This window comes from Myotis daubentonii, chromosome 15, assembly GCF_963259705.1.
Source record: "Myotis daubentonii chromosome 15, mMyoDau2.1, whole genome shotgun sequence".
Classification (NCBI taxonomy): domain Eukaryota; kingdom Metazoa; phylum Chordata; class Mammalia; order Chiroptera; family Vespertilionidae; genus Myotis; species Myotis daubentonii.
The window spans coordinates 7,127,393-7,149,394 of NC_081854.1; the positions used below are offsets into that span (position 1 = coordinate 7,127,393).

Sequence of the window (22,002 nt, forward strand, 5' to 3'; positions counted from 1 at the left end):
GGTGACACTTGTTGCTTTTCTTCCACGTCTGCTGCCCTGGGACCCAGCTATGGCTTAGTGCTTCCAGCAGCCTGGCCTGCCTAGGCTGTTAACCCTCCAGGGTCCGTGGGAGATGGTGCTCGGCCTTGAACGCCAGGCGGAAGATGCTGGCCTTGATCCTGAGGACCCTGAGGGAAGGATGGACGGGGTCAGATCTGGGTATTAGAATATCCCACTGGCGTGCATTCCAGGTGGGGGGATGGGCAGGGAGGAGCAGACAGCCAGAGCTGAGTGAGGACCCAGGCTCCCGCATGCCTTCTGGGGTTCTCCCATCAACACGCACCACGTGTGACCCCAACCGGTGTCCACCCCCCTGTCCCCAAACCCCAGGCCCGGGCCTGTCCCCAGAAAGGCATTGTTCTCTTACAACCCCCATGGCCCCATTCCTGAGGAAGACAAAACAGCATCTAAGTCACGTGGGGCGACTGGGGCTCCCCCCGCCCCCCCCCACTGGCACCTGCCTTGGCTGGCCTGGGGTCTGTGGGCTGGGGGCAGCTCCTGCGTTGAGCATCTGCCCCCTGGTGGTCAGTGCGTGTCATGTGACCGGTCATCCTGCTGTTCAGTTGATTTGCATATTAGGCTTTTATTATATAGGCTAGGTGGCCACATTGCCCTGGCTGGTGTACTCAGTGGTTAGAGCATTAACCCCCGGGCACCCGAAGGGTCTTGGGTTCGATTCCCAGTCAAGGGGCCTCCCTGGTTCTTGGTTCATCCCCAGCCCAGGTGGGGGTGCGTGCTGGAGGCAACCAATCGATGTGTCTCTCTCACATCGAGGTTTCTCTGTCTCTCTCTCTCCCTCTCCCCCCCTTACACTCTCTCTAAAACAACCAATGGAAAAAACATCCTCAGGTGAAGATGAATAACAACAATAAACAGATGCCACATCAGAATTTGAGCGTCAGGAGGCTGGTGCCGGAGTCTGAGCCCCTCCCTGCTCTGCTACGTGGAAGCCTTTTTTCAATTCCCATGTGCTTTCACATTGAGCAGAAAAACTGTCACAGGCCCAATCTTTCACATGTGTATTTTTTTATTGATTCTTTCTTGAGAAGGAGAGAGACAGAAACATCAATGGGAGGGAGAAACAGCAATCTGTTGCCCCGACTGGAAATCAAACCTGCAACCTGGGTATGTTTCCTGACTGGGTGCACGGGACGACGCTCTAACCACTGAGCACACTGTCCAGGTCTAACGGATTTTTATTTTTTTTTGAAGCAGGGTCTTTGCGCATTTGGTACTTAAGGTGCTTGTGTGTCTAAGAGAATCGTACCCGTTCTAGGGACAGCCTGGTGACTTCAGCTTCACGTGTGTCGTCGGTGTCCGATGTTTAAGTTGGAGTCACACCAGCCTCCTATCCAGTGCTGGGAGACTTGAAAAAAGGCAGCGTTGGTCACATGTATACGTGTAATATGCCGAGGTGTGTGAATGTGTTTTCCTGCTGGGAGGTGTGCCTAACCATTGAAGGACGTCCGGAAGAGACCGAATGTGCTGGTTTCAGAAATGTAGTTTGAGCCCTAACCGGTTTGGCTCAGTGGATAGAGCAGCCCGTGGGCAAACTACGGCCCGCGGGCCGGATCCGGCCCATTTGAAATGAATAAAACTAAAAAAAAAAAAAGACCGTACCCTTTTATGTAATGATGTTTACTTTGAATTTATATTAGTTCACACAAACACTCCATCCATGCTTTTGTTCCGGCCCTCGGGTCCAGTTTAAGAACCCATTGTGGCCCTAGAGTCAAAAAGTTTGCCCACCCCTGGGATAGAGTGTGGGCCTGCGGACTGAAGGGTCCCAGGTTCAATTCCGGTCAAGGGCATGTACCTTGGTTGCAGGCACATCCCCAGTATGGGGTGTGTGGGAGGCAGCTGATCAATGTTTCTCTCTCTAACCCTCTCCCTTCCTCTCTGTAAAAAAATCAATAAAATAAAAAATTGTAGTTTGATATGTGTGAAGATACTTCGTTTGTAAATTAGACCAAGCGTTATTATAAAGAACTCACAGAAGTGTGTTAAACCCTGGCCGGTGGCTCAGTTGGTTGGAGTGCCATCCAGTACAACAAAAGGATGCGGGTTTCATGTCCGGTTCAGGGCGAGTACGGGAGGCAGAGATCAGTGTTTCTCTCTCTCTCTCTCTTCCTCTCTCTCTAAAAATCGATGAAAAACATTTCCTCAGGTGACGCTTTTTAAAATGTGTTAAAACATATATAGGCTGGTGTGGCTCAGTGGTTGAGCGTCGACCTATGACCCTGGAAGTCAGGGTTCCATTCCTGGTCAGGGCACATGCCTGGGTTGCGGGCTCGGTCCCCAGTGTGGGGTGCACAGGAGGCAGCCGATCAATGATTCTCTCTCATCATTGATGTTTCTATCTCTCTCTCTTTCTTCCTTCCTCTCTGAAATCAATAAAAATATATATATATTTTTATAAAGATATATCTAGAATGAAAAGGTTTGCAAGCTCAGCTTAAAAAACTAAGAAAGGGCTAGGTTGTGGGTGTGTCACTTTAATGCATGTAATAGTCCAAATACACCTCAGAATTTTATTTTTCATATTTCCCCCTGTGCACTAAGCCAGCCTAAAGGGCTCTAAGACCCCCCTTGGGACAGAGTGAGGGAGACAGCTGTGGTTTCCCTTCAAGGCATGTGACCTCCACCAGGCCAGCACCTGTGTCCATTTGTTCTTGGGTAGATGAGCCTGGCGCACAGTAGGTGCTCAGCATGTACGTGCTGAATGAGTGTGTGGCTCTTACTTCCTCGTGGGGACAGAGACCTGGAGGAGTCACAGTGAGAGATGTTTGCACAGAGTCGGGGGCACCCAGAAAGACCGGATGGAGAAGAGGTCAGGAGAGGCAGCCCCAGATGGCCCAGGACCAGGGAGGGACAAGTCACCTTTAGGGTTCCCCACCCAGTGCCCCATTTCTCAAAGGGCCAGGAGCCACCCACCCCCTCAGCCTCAGGTGGCCCTGCCCAACTTTCTCACCCACGCCTGGCTGTGCAGCTGAGCCACCGCACCTGTGGGGGGGGGGGGGCAGGGGAGAGGGGGTCTGGATCCTGGCCCCTTTCTGCTCCCTGCTCCATAGCACCAGGGTGCCGCAAGAGAAGGGGTTGTGGGGTGTCTTGGCAAAGTGGCCTGAGTTTTCTGGACCCAAAATGCAAGGATAAGGAGCCCAAGGGACAGAAAGCCAGAGAGAGAGAGAGAGAGAGAGAGAGAGAGAGAGAGAGAGAGAGAGACTCAGAGAGAGGCTGAGGAGGATTGAGCACAGGGGAGGAAAGACACAGAAACCCAGAGGTGGAGAGAGATTGGCCAGGAATCAGAGACACAGGAAGGGACGCGGATATGATCGTGGCCGTGGTTGGGCTTGCGTGCCTCACAGCTCAGGAAACTGTATGCGTGAAGTTCGGACGGTGTCTTGCGCCCCAGTCATCCCTCCATAAAGCCATTTAAGAAAATAAAGAAGAATTGCAGGGGGTATTTGACAAGCAAAGTGCTCCGAAGCATTCAAAAGAGAGAGGATCGTGGAGACGCAGAACAAGGGCAAGATGTGGAGCCACAGAGGCGAGGGAGGGAGGGAGGAACAGACACGTTGAGACACAGAGAGACCGAGATTGAGAGAGAGAGAGAGAGAGAGAGAGAGAGAGAGAGAGAGAGAGAGAGGCAAAAAGTGGTACTCTGTGGACACCTTATCCCGAAAGAGACTCAGATTCGGAGGGAAGCCAAGAGGGAGAGACGAGGGCTGGAAGGGTGACAGGAGGTGAGAGCAGGCGGGGGGGGGGGGGGGGGGGGGGGGGAGCCGGGAAAAGCCTGGGGCGGAGCCGCGCGCCCTGAGCGCAGACCCCTCCCCATCCCGAGGCCAGGAGGCAGGGAGTGGCTTTGGGGACTGGGTGGGGGGGTGCTCTGGGGGCGGAAGTGGGGGGAGGCGAGAGGAGTGATTGCTAAGACCCGCCAGGGCGCCTCACTGCCCGGGAATGCGCCCCGGGCGGCCGTGGGTGGTTATAACCCAGACGGGGTGCCGGGCGCCGGGGAGGAGGCGGCGGCGGGACGGCGCGGGCCCCAGACGTCTGCGCTGAGCAGGGAGCGGGCTCCCCACCCCCTACCGGGGGGACGTGCAGGTGAGGCCGGGGGAGGGGAGGGGGCAGCTCTCTCTGTCCTCCCTCCCGGCCCCGACTGCAGGGTCGGTTCCCAGGCGGGCAGTGTCCCCGGGCCCCTCTCCGCCCTGGGACCCGGGGGAGGGGAGGAAGGAGAGGGGTTCCCGTCGTCACTTGGCCTCCCGCTCTCTGTCCCCCCGCCGGGTGCAGGGACCATGGCTGGGACAGGACCGCCCTGGACGTGGATGGTCGGTGCCCTGCTCACAGCTCTCCTTCTGCGGGTGACAGGTAAGCAGAGGTGCTGCGTGCTGCGTGCGTGCGGGCTGCTGTGCCCGAGGGCGGAGGGCGCTCTGTGGCCTGGGACCGCCTGTCGGGGAGGGGGGGACGGGAAGGGGGAGCTGCTCGGACCCGCGCCTGGTCCGGGCGAGTGTGAGTCCACGTCCATATCTGACTGTGTGCCTGGGGCGGGTGCAAGGCTGTGTGGCTCCACTGAGGCCCGCTGGACGGCGTGAGGCCCTGCGCGCGGGTGATTGCAGGTGACTGCGTGTTTGTGCGGGGATTGTATGTGACTGCGTGTTTGTGCGGGTGAGTGTATGTGACTGTGTGTTTGTGCGGGGATTGTATGTGACTGCGTGTTTGTGCGGGTGATTGCAGGTGACTGCGTGTTTGTGCGGGGATAGCAGGTGACTGCGTGTTTGTGCGGCGGATTGTATGTGACTGTGTGTTTGTGCGGGTGAGTGTATGTGACTGTGTGTTTGTGCGGCGGATTGTATGTGACTGTGTGTTTGTGCGGGGATTGTATGTGACTGCGTGTTTGTGCGGGTGATTGCAGGTGACTGCGTGTTTGTGCGGGGATAGCAGGTGACTGCGTGTTTGTGCGGCGGATTGTATGTGACTGTGTGTTTGTGCGGGGATTGTATGTGACTGCGTGTTTGTGCGGGTGATTGCAGGTGACTGCGTGTTTGTGCGGGGATAGCAGGTGACTGCGTGTTTGTGCGGCGGATTGTATGTGACTGTGTGTTTGTGCAGGTGAGTGTATGTGACTGCGTGTTTGTGCGGGGATTGTATGTGACTGCGTGTTTGTGCAGGGGATTGCAGGTGACTGCTTGTTTGTGCGGGTGATTGCAGGTGACTGCGTGTTTGTGCGGCGGATTGTATGTGACTGTGTGTTTGTGCGGGGGATTGTATGTGACTGCGTGTCTGTGCGGGAGAGTGTATGTGACTGCGTGTTTGTGCGGGGGATTGCAGGTGACTGCGTGTTTGTGCGGCGGATTGTGACTGTGTGTTTGTGCGGGGGATTGCAGGTGACTGCTTGTTTGTGCGGGTGATTGCAGGTGACTGCGTGTTTGTGCGGCGGATTGTATGTGACTGTGTGTTTGTGCGGATGAGTGTATGTGACTGTGTGTTTGTGCGGGTGAGTGTATGTGACTGCGTGTTTGTGCGGGGGATTGCAGGTGACTGCGTGTTTGTGCGGCGGATTGAATGTGACTGTGTGTTTGTGCGGATGAGTGTATGTGACTGCGTGTTTGTGCAGGGGATTGCAGGTGACTGCTTGTTTGTGCGGGTGATTGCAGGTGACTGCGTGTTTGTGCGGCGGATTGTATGTGACTGTGTGTTTGTGCGGGGGATTGTATGTGACTGCGTGTCTGTGCGGGAGAGTGTATGTGACTGCGTGTTTGTGCGGGGGATTGCAGGTGACTGCGTGTTTGTGCAGGGGATTGCAGGTGACTGCGTGTTTGTGCGGGTGAGTGTATGTGACTGTGTGTGACTACTTGTTTGTGCGGGTGAGTGTAAGTGACTGTGTTTGTGCGGGTGATTGTATGTGACTGAGCAGATGACTGTATGTGACTGTGTGTGACTACGTGTTTGTGCCGGTGATTGTATGTGACTGTGTGTGACTATGTGTTTGTGCGGGTGATTGTATGTGACTGTGTGTGACTATGTGTTTGTGCGGGTGATTGTATGTGACTGTGTGTGACTACGTGTTTGTCCGGGTGAGTGTATGTGACTGTGTTTGTGCGGGTGATTGAATGTGACTGTGTTTGTGCAGGTGATTGAATGTGACTGCGTGTTTCTGTGGGTGATTGAATGTGACTGTGTGTTTATGTGGGTGATTGTATGTGACTGTGTGTTTGTGCGGGGGATTGTAGGTGACTGTGTGTTTGTGTGGGGCCGTATGTGCACCAGTGCAGCTCGATGTGGAGCTGCCCTCCCTCTGAGACAGTGGGTGTGTGAAGGCGGATGGTGCCGGCGTGCCACGGCACTAACATGCCTGTGTGCATGGACTGCACATGCGTGCACGTGAGGTATGCAGGCGTGTCACTGAGACACTGTGGGTGTGAGAGCAGGTAGGCCTCCCCCAGGGTGTGCGCCTGGGCAGTGTGCACTGGAGGCGATGCGTGTGCGCTTGTCTGTGACAGCTGCTGTGTGCGTGTTTCCTGGTGTGTGTGTGTGTGTGTTCCTGGGTGTGTGTGTGTTTCCTGGGGGGTGCGTGTTTCCTGGGGGGGGGGTGTTTCCTGGGGGGGGTGTGTTTCCTGGGGGGGGGTGTTTCCTGGGGGGGTGTTTCCTGGGGTGTGCATGTGTTTCCTGGGGGGGGTGTTTCCTGGGGTGTGCATGTGTTTCCTGGGGGGGGGTGTTTCCTGGGGTGTGTGTGCGTGTTTCCTGGGGGTGTGCGTGTTTCCTGGGGGGGGTGTTTCCTGGGGGGGGTGTTTCCTGGGGGGGTGTTTCCTGGGGGGGTGTGTTTCCTGGGGGGGTGTGTTTCCTGGGGGGGTGTTTCCTGGGGGGGTGTTTCCTGGGGGGGGTGTGTTTCCTGGGGGGGGTGTTTCCTGGGGTGTGCATGTGTTTCCTGGGGGGGGTTGTTTCCTGGGGTGTGTGTGCGTGTTTCCTGGGGGGGTGTTTCCTGGGGTGTGTGCATGAAGCTTCTCTGCTCTGGGTGGTCAGCAAGAGCATGAACTGATGAGCTATGGGGGCCGGTGATGGGGTGGGGGGTCGTGTCTGTGGGTTTGTGGGGGGAGGAGCATTCAGGAGGCGCCTTGTGTCAGAACCAGCTCTGCTCTCCCCTCCACGGGGCTCCCCAGGTTGAGCTTGCTTCCCGGTTCGGTTCTGCTGGGCCCCTCTGAGCACCCTGACCCTGACCCTTTTCCTCACTCAGCCGCCCCTCAGTGCAGGCTGCACCCACAGGCGGGGCCCTGGGTTGTGCCCACCCTGTCAGCCTCTAGGACTCCCCGCTTCACGTCGGGCCTCAATTCCTAGAGCCCAGCCCCACCTCCGCTCCCCAGTGCCCGGCTCTCTGTAGCTGGACTGCCCAGGTGACCCTGGCCTGGGCCCCACCCAGGGGGGTCCCAAGCCCCGCCCACACCCAGGCTGGGCCGCCTCCAGCCCTGACCCCATTCCCTGAGGCCTGGCCACACTCCTCGAAACCAGGCCCCACCCCTAAAGCCCCAGCCACAGGCTGCACCCCCTGAGCACCCCAGGCTGCACCCCCTGACCCTTGGCCCCACCCCTGAAGGGTGTCCAGCTTGACCCTCCCGGCCCCACCCACTGACCTCTGACCACCCCTGGGATCTCGTCACCACCTGAGCCTGGATGGACCCTGCCCTTTAACTCTAAGCCTCGCTCCTTCCCAGCGGCTCCAGCTCTAGACCCCTGGCCCCGCCCCTAAACTCCTGGCCCCACTGTCCACCCCCCCACCCCTCACCCCCCACCACCCATGAGCGCCCTTCAGAAATCCGACTCCTCGGGCTGGTCCCAGACCCTCCCCGCCTCTGAGTCCCAGCTCCACCTCTGAGCCCCTTCCCTCCTGTGTCCTGCACCCAGAGCCTGTTCTTGCAAATGCGGGTGCAGCCTGCAACCACGCCCCTGCCTCCGGGGCCTCTGGGGGCGCCCGGGACCTCGGAGCCGGAGCCGGGACCAGAGAGGGCACCCCTCTGGGCACCCGGGAGAACGACAGCAGCAGCCGCATCATCAACGGGACAGACTGCCCGGAGCACGCCCAGCCCTGGCAGGCTGCGCTGCTGCTGAAACCCAACCAGCTCTACTGCGGGGCGGTGCTGGTGGACCGGCAGTGGCTGCTCACGGCCGCCCACTGTCGGAAGAAGTGAGTGGGACCTCACCCAACCGGGTGGGGGAGGCGGGGGGGGGGGGGGGAGGCGGCCTGGAGGCCAAGGGCTGGGGGAGATGGGTCGTGGCCCAGGGAACACGAGGAGGTAGATTTGGGGATGGGATTGAGGATGGAGTTGGAGCCCTAGCCGGGATGGCTCAGTGGGTAGAGCCCCGGCCTACCCAGGACTGAAGGGTCCCAGGTTCGATTCCCATCAAGGGCACCTGCCCGGGTTGTGGGCTCCCACCCCAATGGGTGGCGTGCAGGAGGCAGCTGATCAGTGATTCTCTCTCATCATTGATGTGTCTATTGCTCTCTCCCTCCCCCTTCAGCTCGGAAATCAATAAAAGAAAATAATAATAATTTTAAAAAATAATAAATATATTTTATTGATTTTTATTGATATGACCCCTACTGGGGATTGAGACCGCAACCCGGGCATGTACCCTAACCAGGAATCGAACCGTGACCTCCTGGTTCAGGGGTCTATGCTCAACCACTGAGCTACACCGTCCGGGCATCAATAAAAATATATTTATTTATTTATTTAAAAAGAATGGAGTTGGGGGAAAGAGTGGGGTGGGGACAGGGTTAAGTTGGGGAGAGGGTTGTGGGTGGGGATGGAGTTAAGGATGGGTTGGATTTGGAGGTAGGAATGCATAGGTTGATGGCTTGGGGTGGGTAAGGGATTTAGGGATGGGGTTCGAGTTGGGCTTGAGGTTGGGAATGGGGAAGGGCATGTATCTGCTGATGGTTTGGGTTGGGGATGGAATTGTGGTTGGGTCTAGAGTCGAAAGGGTGGCTATTGGGATGGCGTTGGGGTGAAGTTGCTATGGGGAGTAGATGGGGGATTGAGGATGGGCTTGGGATTAGGGTTATGGGTGGGGTTGGAGTTGGTTGGCTTGAAGGTGGGGATGGTTAGGTTTGGGGTTAGGGATGCATGTTTGGTTTCTGTGTGGGGAAAGGTTTCAGGTGGGAGTGGGGAGGGGGTGGGGCTGAGTTGGAGATGCGGCTGGGGTGGGGACAGGCAAGAGGATGGAGATGATGATGGCGTTGGGCTGGGTTGAGGATAACGGTGGGTTGGGGTTGGGACCAGGTTTGCGGCTGCGGTGGGCATTGGATATGGGGCTGGGGGTCGGGGCTGGTGGTGATCTGCAGCGTCTTCCTCAGAATTTTCAAAATCCGTCTCGGCCACCGCTTCCTGTCGCCCGTGTATGAACAAGGGCAGCAGCTGCTCCGAGGGGTCAAATCCATCCCCCACCCCGGCTTCTCCCACCCCGGCCACACCAACGACCTGATGCTCGTCAAACTGAACCGAAAAGTCATGGAGACGCAGAACATCAAGCCCATCAACATCTCCTCCCACTGTCCAGCCGTTGGCACCAGCTGCTTGGTGTCTGGCTGGGGGACAACCAGCAGCCCCCAGGGTGAGTGTCCAGGTCCCTGTGTGTGTGTGCGTGTGCGCGAGTGTGTGTGCGAGTGTGTGAGTGTATGAGTGTGTGTATGAGAGTGTGTGTGAGTGTGTGTGTGCGCGAGTGTGTGCGAGTGTGTGAGTGTATGAGTGTGTGCATGAGAGTGTGTGTGAGTGTGTGTGTGTGTGCGAGTGTGTGAGTGTGTGAGTGTGTGTATGAGAGTGTGTGTGAGTGTGTGTGTATGAGAGTGTGTGCGAGTGTGTGTGATTGTGTGTATGAGAGTGTGTGCGAGTGTGTGTGTGAGAGTGTGTGAGAGTGTGTGTGTGTGTATGAGAGTGTGTGTGAGTGTGTGTATATGAGAGTGTGTGTGAGTGTGTGTGTGTGCGAGTGTGTGTGCAAGTGTGTGAGTGTGTGTGTGAGAGAGTGTGTGTATGAAAGTGTGTGTGTATGAGAGTGTGTGTGTGTGAGAGTGTGTGTGTGAGTGTGTGTGTGTGAGTGTGTGTGTGGGTGTGTGTGTGAGAGTGTGTGTGTGAGTGTGAGTGTGTGTGTGAATGTGTGTGTGTGAGTGTGTGTGTGTGAGAGTGTGTGTGTGTGTGTGAGAGTGTGTGTGTGGGTGTGTGAGTGAGAGTGTGTGAGTGTGTGTGTGAGTGTGTGTGTGTGTGTGTGTGTGGATATTCTCTTCATGGATGAGAGAGAGAGAGAGAGAGAGAGAGAGACATCGATCGGTTGCCTCAACAGGGGGTGGGGAGAGAACCTGCAACCCAGGCACATACCCTTGGCCTGGAACCCAACCCAGGACCCTTCCGTGCCCAGGTTGTCGCTCCAGCCGCACCAGCCAGGGCTCCGGGTCCCTCCGGTGCTCACGCATGTCCGCCTTCTCCCTGTGTCTGTCTGAGCACTCTGCCCCGCCCCGTCTCTCCCCCCGCTCACGCTCACGGTGGTCCCACTCTGCCCGTCTCTGTTCGGCAGTGAACTTCCCCAAGGTCCTCCAGTGCCTGAACATCACGGTGCTGAACCACGAACGGTGCCAGGAGGCCTACCCGCACCAGATCGACAAAACCATGTTCTGCGCCGGCGACGAGGCGGGCAGAGACTCCTGCCAGGTAAGAGCTGAGATGTCCGTTCGCCCAGCAGTCCACGCGGAGTGCCACCTGTGCGACCTGGGACCTGGCTCAGCGCTGAGCAGCCAGCCACGACCAAATCCGCCAGGACCCCGGTTCTCACAGCCCATAGGAATATAATGGTGTGAGGCATGCCTGTAATTTTAAGTTTTCCAGTAGCAACATTTTTAAAATATATTTTTATTGATTTCAGAGAGGAAGGGAGGGGGAGGGAGAGATAGAAACAGCAATGATGAGAGAGAATCATTGATTGGCTGCCTCTTGCATGCCCCCTACTGGGGATGGAGCCTGCAACACAGGCATGTGCCCTTGACTGGAATCAAACCGGGGACCCTTCAGTCCGCAGGCCGGCGTTCTAGCCACTGAGCCAAACCAGCTAGGGCTAGCAACATTTTTTTAAAGTAAAAAAGAAATTAGGTGAAATTAACTATCTTAATAATATGTTATATTTAACCCAATGTGTCTTAATTAATTTCACAATCTCTATATATAAAAGCCTAAGTGACCATTTGACCGTTCAACCGGTAGCTATGACGTACACTGACCACTAGGGGGCAGACGCTCAGCTCACAGGCATGGAAACATGCAACAGACTGATGAATCTCAGAGGGAAGGGGGGAAGGAGGAGGGTGGGAAGAGATTAACCAAAGATCTTATATGCAAACTAGAGGCCCAGTGCATGGATTCGTGCACCAGTGGGGTCCCTCAGCCTGGCCTGCAGGGATTGGGCCGAACCCGGCTCTCTGACATCCCCCGAAGGGTCCCAGATTGCAAGAGGGCACAGGCCAGGCCAAGGAACCCTATTCGTGCACCGGGTCTCTAGTGTAATTAATATAAATCAATTGTAAAATAAATTATTTTACATTCTTTTTTTTTCAATTCTAAGTCTTTGAAAGACAGACAGTGTGTAATTTTTTTTAACCCTCACCTGAGGGAATGCTTTTATTGATTTTTAGAGAGAGAGTAAGGGAGAGAGAGAAAGAGAGAAACATCCATTGGTTGCCTCCCATGTGCCTCCCGACTGGGGATTGAACCTGCAACCTAGGTATGTGCCCACCACCTTTTGGTGTACAGGACAGTGCTCCAACCACCTGAGCCACCCAGCCAGGACAGCCAGTGTGCACGAATTTCTACACTGACCGCAAAGGTGGGCTAGCCACGGTTCACGCGCTCACCAGCCCCGGGTGGCGAGTGGCTCCTGTGTAGGACAGCACAGATCTAGAGGGAGAGGTGAAGGCTGCTTTGTATGGTTGTGCACCGCACAAAGCATTCAGACCTCAAGGGGCCCCCTTCCCGTGACCCACATCACAGTGTAGCCTGTCTTTTAGGGCAAATTTCAAGCAGACGGCAGATAAGTGTCTTGTTCCCACAAAATGTGTAGCATGAAGGTTTTTTCAACAAATGCTAGTAAGATGTCTTGAAGAAGGAAAAGAGAAACCCATGCTAGAAGAAGAATGTGAGCCCTGGCCGGTGTGGCTCAGTTGGTTGGGCCTCATCCTGTGCACTGAAAGGTTGCCGGTTCAATTCCCCGTCAGGGCGCATGCCCGGGTTGGGGGCTCAATCCCCCATGGGGGCCTCACAGGAGGCAGCCAGTCGATGTTTGATATTTCTCTCTTTCCTCCTCCCATCCTCTCTAAAAAAAAGTCAATAAAATTATATATTTTAAAAATAATGTTTAATATATAAGATTGATACCAAAGTTGTTGAAAGGGCTAGAGGAGCAAAAAGGTTTTTAAAAATGGCCCAAGAGATGGCATACATAGAGTCATTTCAGGGACTGGTAAGGGCTATGCAGAGACTAAAACATAGCTCTATGATAGCAAGTGATGGGGGCAGCATTCACAATGGTGCTTGGGAGGGCCTCCCGGAAGAGGTGGCATATGAGCAGGGACTGAATGACACCAAGGAGCCAGCCTTGCAAAGGTTAAAGGGCGAGTAAAGCATGTGCAAAGGCCCTGAGGCAGAGAGGAGTTCAGCTGATTCCAAGAACAGAAAGAAGCCAGTGTGTTTGGGGACCGTGTCTGGGGGAGTAACGGGGACCAAGTAGGAGTTGAGGCTGGAGAGATGGCTGGGGGGGGGTCAGTGTCCAACAATATTTCTTGATCCCCAACACAGAGTTTCTCTGTGTTCTCATGGAAACTACATCTATTGCAGATGATAGACATTAAAATTAAACTGATACAGCAATCAGGGTCCTTCCCCTGTACTCAGGCCCCCAAGGGTTCTAGTGGAATGGACATTATCAAGCTCTTAACCACCGCCCCCCCCCCCCGCTCCCCCCAACTTAACAAACCTCACCATTGCAACAGCTTCCCAGGTCTCCAATTTCAGTTCTGTTCCCACCTAACAGTAGAAGCACGCACCTCTGCTTAGAGGGGTGGGGGTGGGGGTTATCAGAAGAAAACACATCCAGTTTGAATGCCAGCCTTTTAGACCATTTTGGCCAAGCTTGGTGCCTTGTGTTTTGTTGTTTTGGTTTGGTTTGGTTTGTTGTGTGTTTTTTTTTTCCGGGCGGGGGGGGGGGGGGTTGTTTGGTTTGGTTTGGCTGTTTTGTTGGGGTTTTTGCAGACGACAAGTTGGTTTTTCATACCAGGGTGCGGGCTTGGCCACTCAAAGCAAGAAATAACAACAACAATATGAACAGGAATAATATACTAATGGGAGCGGCTAATTGCCTAAGTGGCTCACTTAGTCAGCCGATTGGCTCATTTAGCTCATTATTATTATTGGCTCTACGTTACAGGCCAGGAGCCGCGGCTCAGCGCACTGACGGGGATATTAAGCCAAAAAGCATGAGACAAATTAAGCCGCCAGAGAGCTGAAACCTAGAGGTCAGGGGAGCGAAGCTCTTCCGCCTCTGCTGGTAGGGAAAGAGGCCAGGCCTCAGGCTTTCTTTGCATCGACCCCAGGCTCTGTGGACGCATTCATAATTTGTAAGCGCGTCCATAAGAAAAGGCAGTGAAGAGTGGCGAGTATTATTATAGGAGGGTCATTCCAGGCTCGGCCACCCAAATGAGTCCAAGGGGGCAGGTCTGTCCGCGAAAGAGGACCCAGACCTCAAGAAAGGTTTTAAAGAGTTTATTTGAGCCAGACCCCAGAGCAAAATCTCAAAAGATTGAGACCATGGTCCAGGGGATGGCCGGCTGGTGGTTTATTTTATTACTCGAGGCCCGGTGCACGGATTTGTGCACCGGTGGGGGGGTCCCTTGGCCTGGCCTGCGGGGATCGGGCCGAAACCAGCTCTCTGACATCCCCCGAGGGGTCCCGGATTGCGAGAGGGTGCAGGCCAGGCCGAGGGCCCCCACCGGTGCACGACTGGGGCCAGAGAGGGACCGCAGGAGGGCTCCAGGGTGTGTCTGGCCCATCTCGCCCAGCAGCAAGCTAACCTACCAGTCAGAGCGTCTGCCCCCTGGTGATCAGTGCATGTAATAGCAACTGGTCAGATGGTCGGAGGGACAATTAGCATATTAGGCTTTTATATAGAGAGATGAGCATCAATGCAGAAGAGGTAAGGAAGGTTGCATGATATCCATGGGTGGTGGGTGAAAGAGGCTGGGGGGCTAGGGGGTTCTCTAGGATTGGATGCAAAGTAACATGGGGAGATGTATGTTTCTTTTACATGTGGATGCAGGATAGTTAACCGTGAATATACATGGTTACCAAGCTATGCGGGTGAGAGCTAACAATGGGGAGTGTTGGGGTCCCCTCCTCCCAGTACCCAAGCATTTATCCTGCAGCCCTGGAGAGGAGCTCGTCGGATAGTTAAGGTTTTGTTATTCCAGATGCACAAAACCCATGGACAGGGCTGGCTCAAGGTAAAGGGCAAACCTGTCACATAGGATATGCCGTCCGGCAACAGCCCACTCGATGAGCGTTTTTCTTTTTTATGATCAGGACATCTGTGTGGTTGGTTGCTTTCAGTTGCTGAGCTCGTCAGACTCGCCAGGGAGCCCCCCTTTTTATTCACGGTTTTTAACGGGGCCAGGGCCGGGGGTGATTCTGCACCGCCCGGGGGACATATGGCAATGCCTGGAGATATTTTTGATTGTCAGGGGACTTAGGGGGGAGAGAAAGGGGGGAAACTGCTGGGTTCTCGTGGGTAGAGGCCAAGGATGCCGCTAAACCTCTTACGACACCCAGGACAGCCTCTCACGGCGAGGAATTCCCGGGCCCCAGTGTCAACGGGTTGAGAAACTGTCTTCCAAGGACTGAGATTTGCCTCTCAGCAAAGGCTCAGTACAAGTAGCATTGGTGTCAGGGGAGGGTCAAGGGCGAGGAAGGGAGAGAAAGGAGTGTCCGGCCGGAGACACACGAGAGGAGGGAAACAGCGAGAGATGCAACGGGAGAGACAGACAGTGGAGAGGGTGGGGTTGGGTCGGGAGGGACAGAAGACGGGTGTAGGGTGGACTGTTAACATTCTCTCTCTCTCTCTGTCTCTCTCCGCGTCCCTTCGTCTATCCATGTTTTCCCATCTCTGTGTGTCTCTCTTGGTGCTCCACCCCTCCCTCACCTGTGTCTCCCTCTCCCCACCTCCCCACGTCTCTGCTTCTCTCTGTGCCTCCCTTTCTCCCCACAGGGTGATTCCGGGGGCCCCGTGATCTGCAACGGCACCCTACAGGGCCTGGTGTCCTGGGGGGACTTCCCCTGTGCTCAGCCCGACAAGCCCGGGGTCTACACCAACCTCTGCATGTTCACCAAGTGGATCCGGGACACCATACGGGCCAACTCATGAGTCATCCCAGGCTCCGGTGTGCAGGAGACCCCCACCCCCTGCATGCCCTCACCGGTGCAGGGACCTGACACTCCTTCCAGAACCCCCACCCCCCGCCACTGCTTCCCGCGGATGCTGAGGATGGAACGTCCAGCCCCCCGAGTTTCCAGGGCCTCCCTTCCCCTGACAGTGGACCAGTCCCATCTCTGCAGTTGGCTCCCGGGGGCATGTCCTCCAAAGGCCAGAAATAAAGCATCCAAGGAGAAGTGGACTCTGTGTGTGGTCTTCTCGCCCCCGCACTCCCTGGACCCCGGGCAGGGCAGCCCCTCCCTACCACGGGACTGGCTCTGGGAGGGTATTTCCGATGAAGACACGGGTCCACTCCAGCTGCTTCCCATGTTCTTCCCAATATTGAGCGAGTGTGTGACCGTCGGGTGCCAGGAGCTGTCCCAGGGGCTGGGGACACCTCAATGGGCAAAACACAGAAAAAAAAATTCCTGCCCCTTGGAGCTCACGCTCCAGGCAAATAAGGCAGAGAATCAGGAGACCGACAAACACATTAGACAGGATTGCGATTAAATGACCCAAATCAAATGAGAACGGGGCACGAGGAAAGGGAGGGAGGTTGTGGGGAGGGGGCTGTTTATATTAGACGAGAGGCCCAGTGCACGAAATTTGTGCACTGCGTGGGGGGGGAGGGTCCCTCAGCCCCGCCTGCACCCTCTCACAGTCCAGGACCCCTCGGGGGATGTCCGACTGCCAGTTTAGGCCCCATCCCACAGGAGATCTGGCCTAAACCGGCAGTCAGATATTCCTCTCACAATCCGGGACCGCTGGCTCCTAACTGCTCGCCTGCCTGCCTGACTCATCACCCCTAACCACTTGTCTGCCTGCCTCATCACCCCTAACTGCTCACCTGCCTGCCTGGATGCCCCTAACCACTCATCTGCCTGCCTGATCACCCTTAACCACTCGCCTGCCTGTCTGACCACCCCAACTTCTTGCCTGCCTGCCTGATTTCCCCCAACCACTCGTCTGCCTGTCTGATCACCCCTAACCACCTCTGCCTTGGCCCCCACTGCAGGAGCTTTGTCCGGAATGATGTCTGGGAGGTTGTTCAGCTGTCCGGCCTAATTAGCATATTATGCTTTTATTATTATAGATGGTCATGTCCTAAACCCTCTAAACCCTGGAACCTGTGAATACGTGACCATGTTGGGCAAAGGGACTTTGCGGGTGTGATTATGTGAAGGGTCTTGAGATAGAAGTATTGTCCTGGGTTCTCTGGGTGGGACCATTGTAATCCCAGGGATCCTCAAAGGAGGGCGCGGGGGTCAGAATGAGAGATTCCATGATGCTAAGAGCTGGTTTGGATGAAGGCAGAGCCGGGGCCTGGGAGTGCAGGCGGCAATGAACTCCCCCTCCCCCCCACCCCGCCAGCCCCCCAGGCCCCCAGCTGCCTCCCAAAGTCTTGACTGTCGCCATGTGGGAAGTCCGACCCTGAGAGCTGTACGAGAATAAACATGTGTTGTCTGAAGCCTCTAGCCGTGTGCTCACCTGTCACAGCAGCCCTGGGACCCTAGCGGGTGGCATTTGCTCTGAGACCTGCAGGGTGACACCTGACAACCCCGCTGGTTGTCTGGGGGCCTGGGGTTCCAGGCCGAGAGGAGGACAAGGGCGGAGGGTCAGAGGTGAGGACAGGCTGGGCGTGTCCCTGTCAAAGGCAAACACAGAGACCGGCCTGAACAAACAAAACCAGTTTAGCTACGTTCTGCATGAAGAACTAGAAATGTGTGTGTCTAGATGGGTTTACAGGAATATCATACATTTACATAAATATAATCACACCGCAGCCCTGGCCGGGTGGCTCAGTTGGTTGGAGCATCATCCCACACACCCGAAAGGTCGCAGGTTCGATTCCCGAGATCGGGGCACGTTCCTAGGCTGTGGGTTTGATCCCCAGTCGGGGCACATACAGGAGGCAGCTGATGGAGGTGTCTCTCTCACACCGATGTTTCTCCCTCTCTCCCTCCCTCTAAAAATTGATAAAACGTATCCTCAGGTGACGATTTAAATTTTAAAAAGTCACACACATTTGTTCCGTTCAATATTCCATCTGTGTGGCTCCTCCAGGTTCTTGTCTATAGTTGAAAGACATCTCACCTCATCACGGTTGTGTAAATGCCCTCCGATTGGCTTAACAATGTGTATGGTGAACCTGGCCCTTTTAAAGGTAATGTGCTGGTGGATCATTTGCTAAAATTACGATGAAGAGGGTGGGAGATAGCCCGGCCGGCCGGCCGGCGTGGCTCAGTGGTTGAGCGTCGACCTATGTATGAACCAGGAGGTCAGAGTTCCATTCCCAGTCGGGGCATGTGCCCAGGTCACCGGCTCGATCCCCAGTGTGGGGCGTGCTGGAGGCAGCCGATCCATGATTCTCTCTCATCATCGATGTTTCTGTCTCTCTAGCCCTCTCCCTGCCTCTCTGAAATCAACAAAAATTAAAAAAAAAAAATAAGAAGAGTGTAGGGCAGTGGTCGGCAAACTGCGGCTCGTGAGCCACATGCGGCTCTTTGGCCCCTTGAGTGTGGCTCTTCCACAAAATACCGACTTCTGTGCATGGGCCACGAAGTTTCAATCGCACTGTACGTGTGCGCCCGCACGTGGTATTTTGTGGAAGAGCCACACTGAAGGGCCCAAAGAGCCGCATGTGGCTCGCGAGCAGCAGTTTGCCGACCACGGGTGTAAGGGAACGAATGCATTAGGTTCTCTTGTGAAATCGTAAATGGGGAGAAGCAGTGAGCTTGACTCTCTGCTCCGTCTCTCTGCTTCTTCCTCCTGATGGCAGAGCCCAGACGCACACGGGTCGGCCTTAGGCTGAAGGGCGAGTGGGATATGGGGAGGGAGGCCTGTGAGCCAGGAGGCCGAGGGTGGTGGCCGAGTCCGACTCAGCACAGGGCAAGCCGGGCAAAATTGAGGTGCAGTTATCATTCTGTCCCAATGCATTGCCCCCTGAGGCCAACTGTTCCTCCAGGTGGCCCGTGACCCAGATAAAGACCCTCCCCCCAGCCTTCCACCCCCCACCCCCCCTCCCCCCACACACACCTGGGCTGCCACCTGAGCTGGTTCTCAGCCGTGAGCTATAAGCTGGAACCTAGCGGCTGGGTTTTCCTGGGGAGTTTTTGTTTTGCTGAGAAAAGGGAGGGCCTATGCTTGGACCTCCCCCTTCTTCTCACCCAGAATGTGGGTGCCCAGATGTGGGCCAAGCATCTTTTTTTTAAAACGTATTTTTATTGATTTTTTACGGAAAGGAAGGGAGAGGGATAGAGAGTTAGAACCACCGATGAGAGAGAAATATCGATTAGCTGCCTCCTGCACACCTCCTACTGGGGATGCGCCCGCAACCAAGGTACATGCCCTTGACCGGAATCGAACCTGCGACCCTTCAGCCCGCAGGCCGACGCTCAATCCACTGAGCCAAACTGGTCAGGGCTGGGCCAAGCATCTTGCATCCTGAAGACGACAGCCACAGGATAAAGACGGGACCACACAGGCTCTACCCAGGTTGGCTCAGTGGATAGAGCGTCAGCCTGCAGACCAAAGGGTCCCGGGTTCGATCCCGGTCAAGGGCACGTACCTTGGTTGCAGGCTCTTCCCCGGCCTGGGCCCCTGTCAGGGCATGTGCAGGAGGCAACCAACCAATGTGTCTCTCTCACATCGATGTTTCTCTCTGTCTTTCCCTCTCTCCCACTCTCTCTAAAAATCAATGGAGAAATATCCTCAGGTGAGGATTCACAAAACAAGCGAAAAAAAAAAAAAAAAAAAGGTTGGCACCACAGGAAGTAAGAGGAAGCCCGCGCTTTGGGCGGCTTGCTTTACTAAGCACCTGGGCTGGAAATGGAGCCAAACCTCAAGGATCTGGCTACGGCCGGCCGTTGGCTTTCAGGGCTGATGCGGAGGAGAAGGTGGGGAAACTGGGTTTCCGGGGTCCTGGGGAGGTCTGACTTCCTCCCCCCGCGTGTGTCTTCTCCAGGACGGAGGCCGGCCCGGGAAGCCGGAGGGGACGGAGGCCCCGGGAACAGACTCTGCGAAGGGTGGGGAGGATCGGTGTGTTTCCTGCACGGGTGATGCAACTGGTAGAAAACAGGGCTGCGGTGGTGCAAGACACGCGCTTCTTGCCCCACGAGATGTGAAGACGTGCTGCAAAGCACGACTCACGGATCTAAAAAAAGAAAAAGTGTGGTTCGAATGCCAGGACAGACAGCTGGATCGGTGATACAGAGGGGAGCAGGCCCTGGCCGGGTGGCTCCACTGGTTGGAGCGTCATCCTGTGTGTGCACCGAGAAAAGGTGGCAGGTTCGAATCCGGTCAGGGCACATACCCAGTAGGGAGTGTGCAGGAGGCAGCTGATTGATGTTTCTCTCTCACCGATGTTTCTAACTCTCCCTCTCCCTTCCTCTCTGTAATATATCTATATCTATACCTATATCTATATCTATATCTATATCTATATCTATATCTATATCTATATCTATCTATATCTATCTATCTATCTATATATATCTATATCTATATCTATATCTATATCTATATCTATATCTATATCTATATCTATATCTATATCTATATCTATATCTATATCTATATCTATATAATGGAACTGCCATTTGACCCATATATTTCTGGGACTATATCCTAAGAAACCCAAACACCAATCAGGAAAAATATATGCACCCCTATGTTCACACATTGTTTACGGGTAAGTTTTTATCACGCGCTAACAGGTGGCGCGGGCCATTTTTGCTAATTTTTGGCGCAAATGGCAACGTTCAGTAAAATTACGATAACTTTACGTATTTACACGTTACCCGCATTCTACCGCTAGTCTATAAGAAACGTATTAATACGTGTCCCACACTCTACTACACTGGTAGGACGTATACATACGTAAAACGTGTAAACACGTTTCCCGCATACAGTGTGTTCATAGCAGCGTAATTTAGAACCGCTAAGATCTGGAAACAGCCCAAGTGCCCACCCGTAGCTGAGTGGATAGAACAGCTGCGGTACACGTACACCAGGGAATACTACGCAGCCATAAAAAAGGAAGGATCTCTTCCCCTTGGAAACAGCATGGAGGGACCTGGAGTTCTTACGCTAAATGAAACAAGCCAGTCAGAGAAAGACAAGTATCACGTGGTCTCACTCACATGTGGCACCTAATGAACAAAATAAACGGACAAACAAAATAGGCCCAAAGGCGTGGATCCATGGAAAGGGCTGACAGATCTCAGTGGAAATGGGGGAGGGGGGGCGTGGGGGGGGGGAGGGACAGGAAAAGATTAACCAAAAATGTTATATGCCTCTACAGACAATAGTGTGGGGAAGGCCGGGGGTGTGGCCAGGGGCTGGGTGAAGGGGGACACAGGGGTGACCAGAGGAGACGTCGGTAATACTGTCAACGACAAAAGTAAAATTGAAAAATTAAGCATTGGGGGGAAAGGAACCGTTCACGGGCATTTGTCAGAGTAGGAGAAGTTGTCTGTCGCGTGAAAATGGGCGAGGGACTAGGACCTACGAGATGCAAGAAGCACCTGTGGATGAAAAAGAAAAAAGGTGGACCCCCTTGTGGGGAAGTGGGTAGAGGGCACAAACAGGCGGTGGGCACCAGCAGAACTCCGAAAGCTAACACGCGCGTGAGGCGGGGTGCACACTCGTTCGTTATCAGGGTGATGGCCATTGAAGCGATGAGGAGCTATCGGTCTGCACCAATGAGGCTGGAGGAAATGCTAAGGTTGGAGAGTGTCGGGGGTACGCAGGTGTTAGAATGTTTGGGTGCACCCTGGCCAGTGCTGCTCAGTGGTTAGAGCAGCCGTGGACAAACTACGGCCCGCGGGCCAGATCCGGCCCGTTTGAAATGAATAAAACTATTGAAAAAAAAGACCGTACCCTTTTATGTAATGATGTTTACTTTGAATTTATATTAGTTCACACAAACACTCCATCCATGCTTTTGTTCCGGCCCTCTGGTCCAGTTTAAGAACCCATTGTGGCCCTCGAGTCAAAAAGTTTGCCCACCCCTGGGTTAGGGCATCCGCCTGTGGACTGAAGGGTCTCTAATTGGATTCCTGGTCAAGGGCATGTACCTGGGTTGCAGGTTCCATCCCAAACCCCGGTCAGGGCACATGCCATGCTCCCGTCTCTCTCTCTCTCTCTCTCTCTCTCTCTCTCTCTCCCTTCCTCCCTCCCTCCCTTCCATTCTCTCTAAAAATCAATGGGAAAAAATATCCTCAGGTGAGGATTAACAACAACAACAGAAAGGAATCCTATATAATAAAAGTCTAATACGCTAAGTGTCTGGTCGTCCGGTCGCCCGTTCGACCAATCAAAGTGTAATACGCTAGTGATATGCTAAGGCCACTCAACCACTCGCTATTACGTACACTGACCACCAGGTGGCAGACATTCTGACTCATAGGTCAGCTTGCTGCTGGGGTCTGGCTGATGGGGGCTGACTGAGATGGGCCAGACACGCCCTGGAGC

The 22,002-nt window shown here is 54.7% G+C and overlaps 1 protein-coding gene across 1 annotated transcript; it reads left to right on the forward strand.

Annotated features, from left to right (window-relative positions):
* Positions 1-3,976: 3,976 nt before the first annotated feature.
* Positions 3,977-15,746, forward strand: LOC132216601 (kallikrein-5-like). The gene is made up of 6 exons (XM_059665895.1): positions 3,977-4,140; positions 4,327-4,404; positions 7,933-8,212; positions 9,386-9,642; positions 10,597-10,730; positions 15,325-15,746. The coding sequence occupies exons 2-6, from the start codon at positions 4,332-4,334 to the stop codon at positions 15,478-15,480; spliced, it is 900 nt and encodes a 299-aa protein (XP_059521878.1). The 5' UTR covers positions 3,977-4,140; positions 4,327-4,331; the 3' UTR covers positions 15,481-15,746.
* The last annotated feature ends 6,256 nt before the right edge of the window (positions 15,747-22,002 follow it).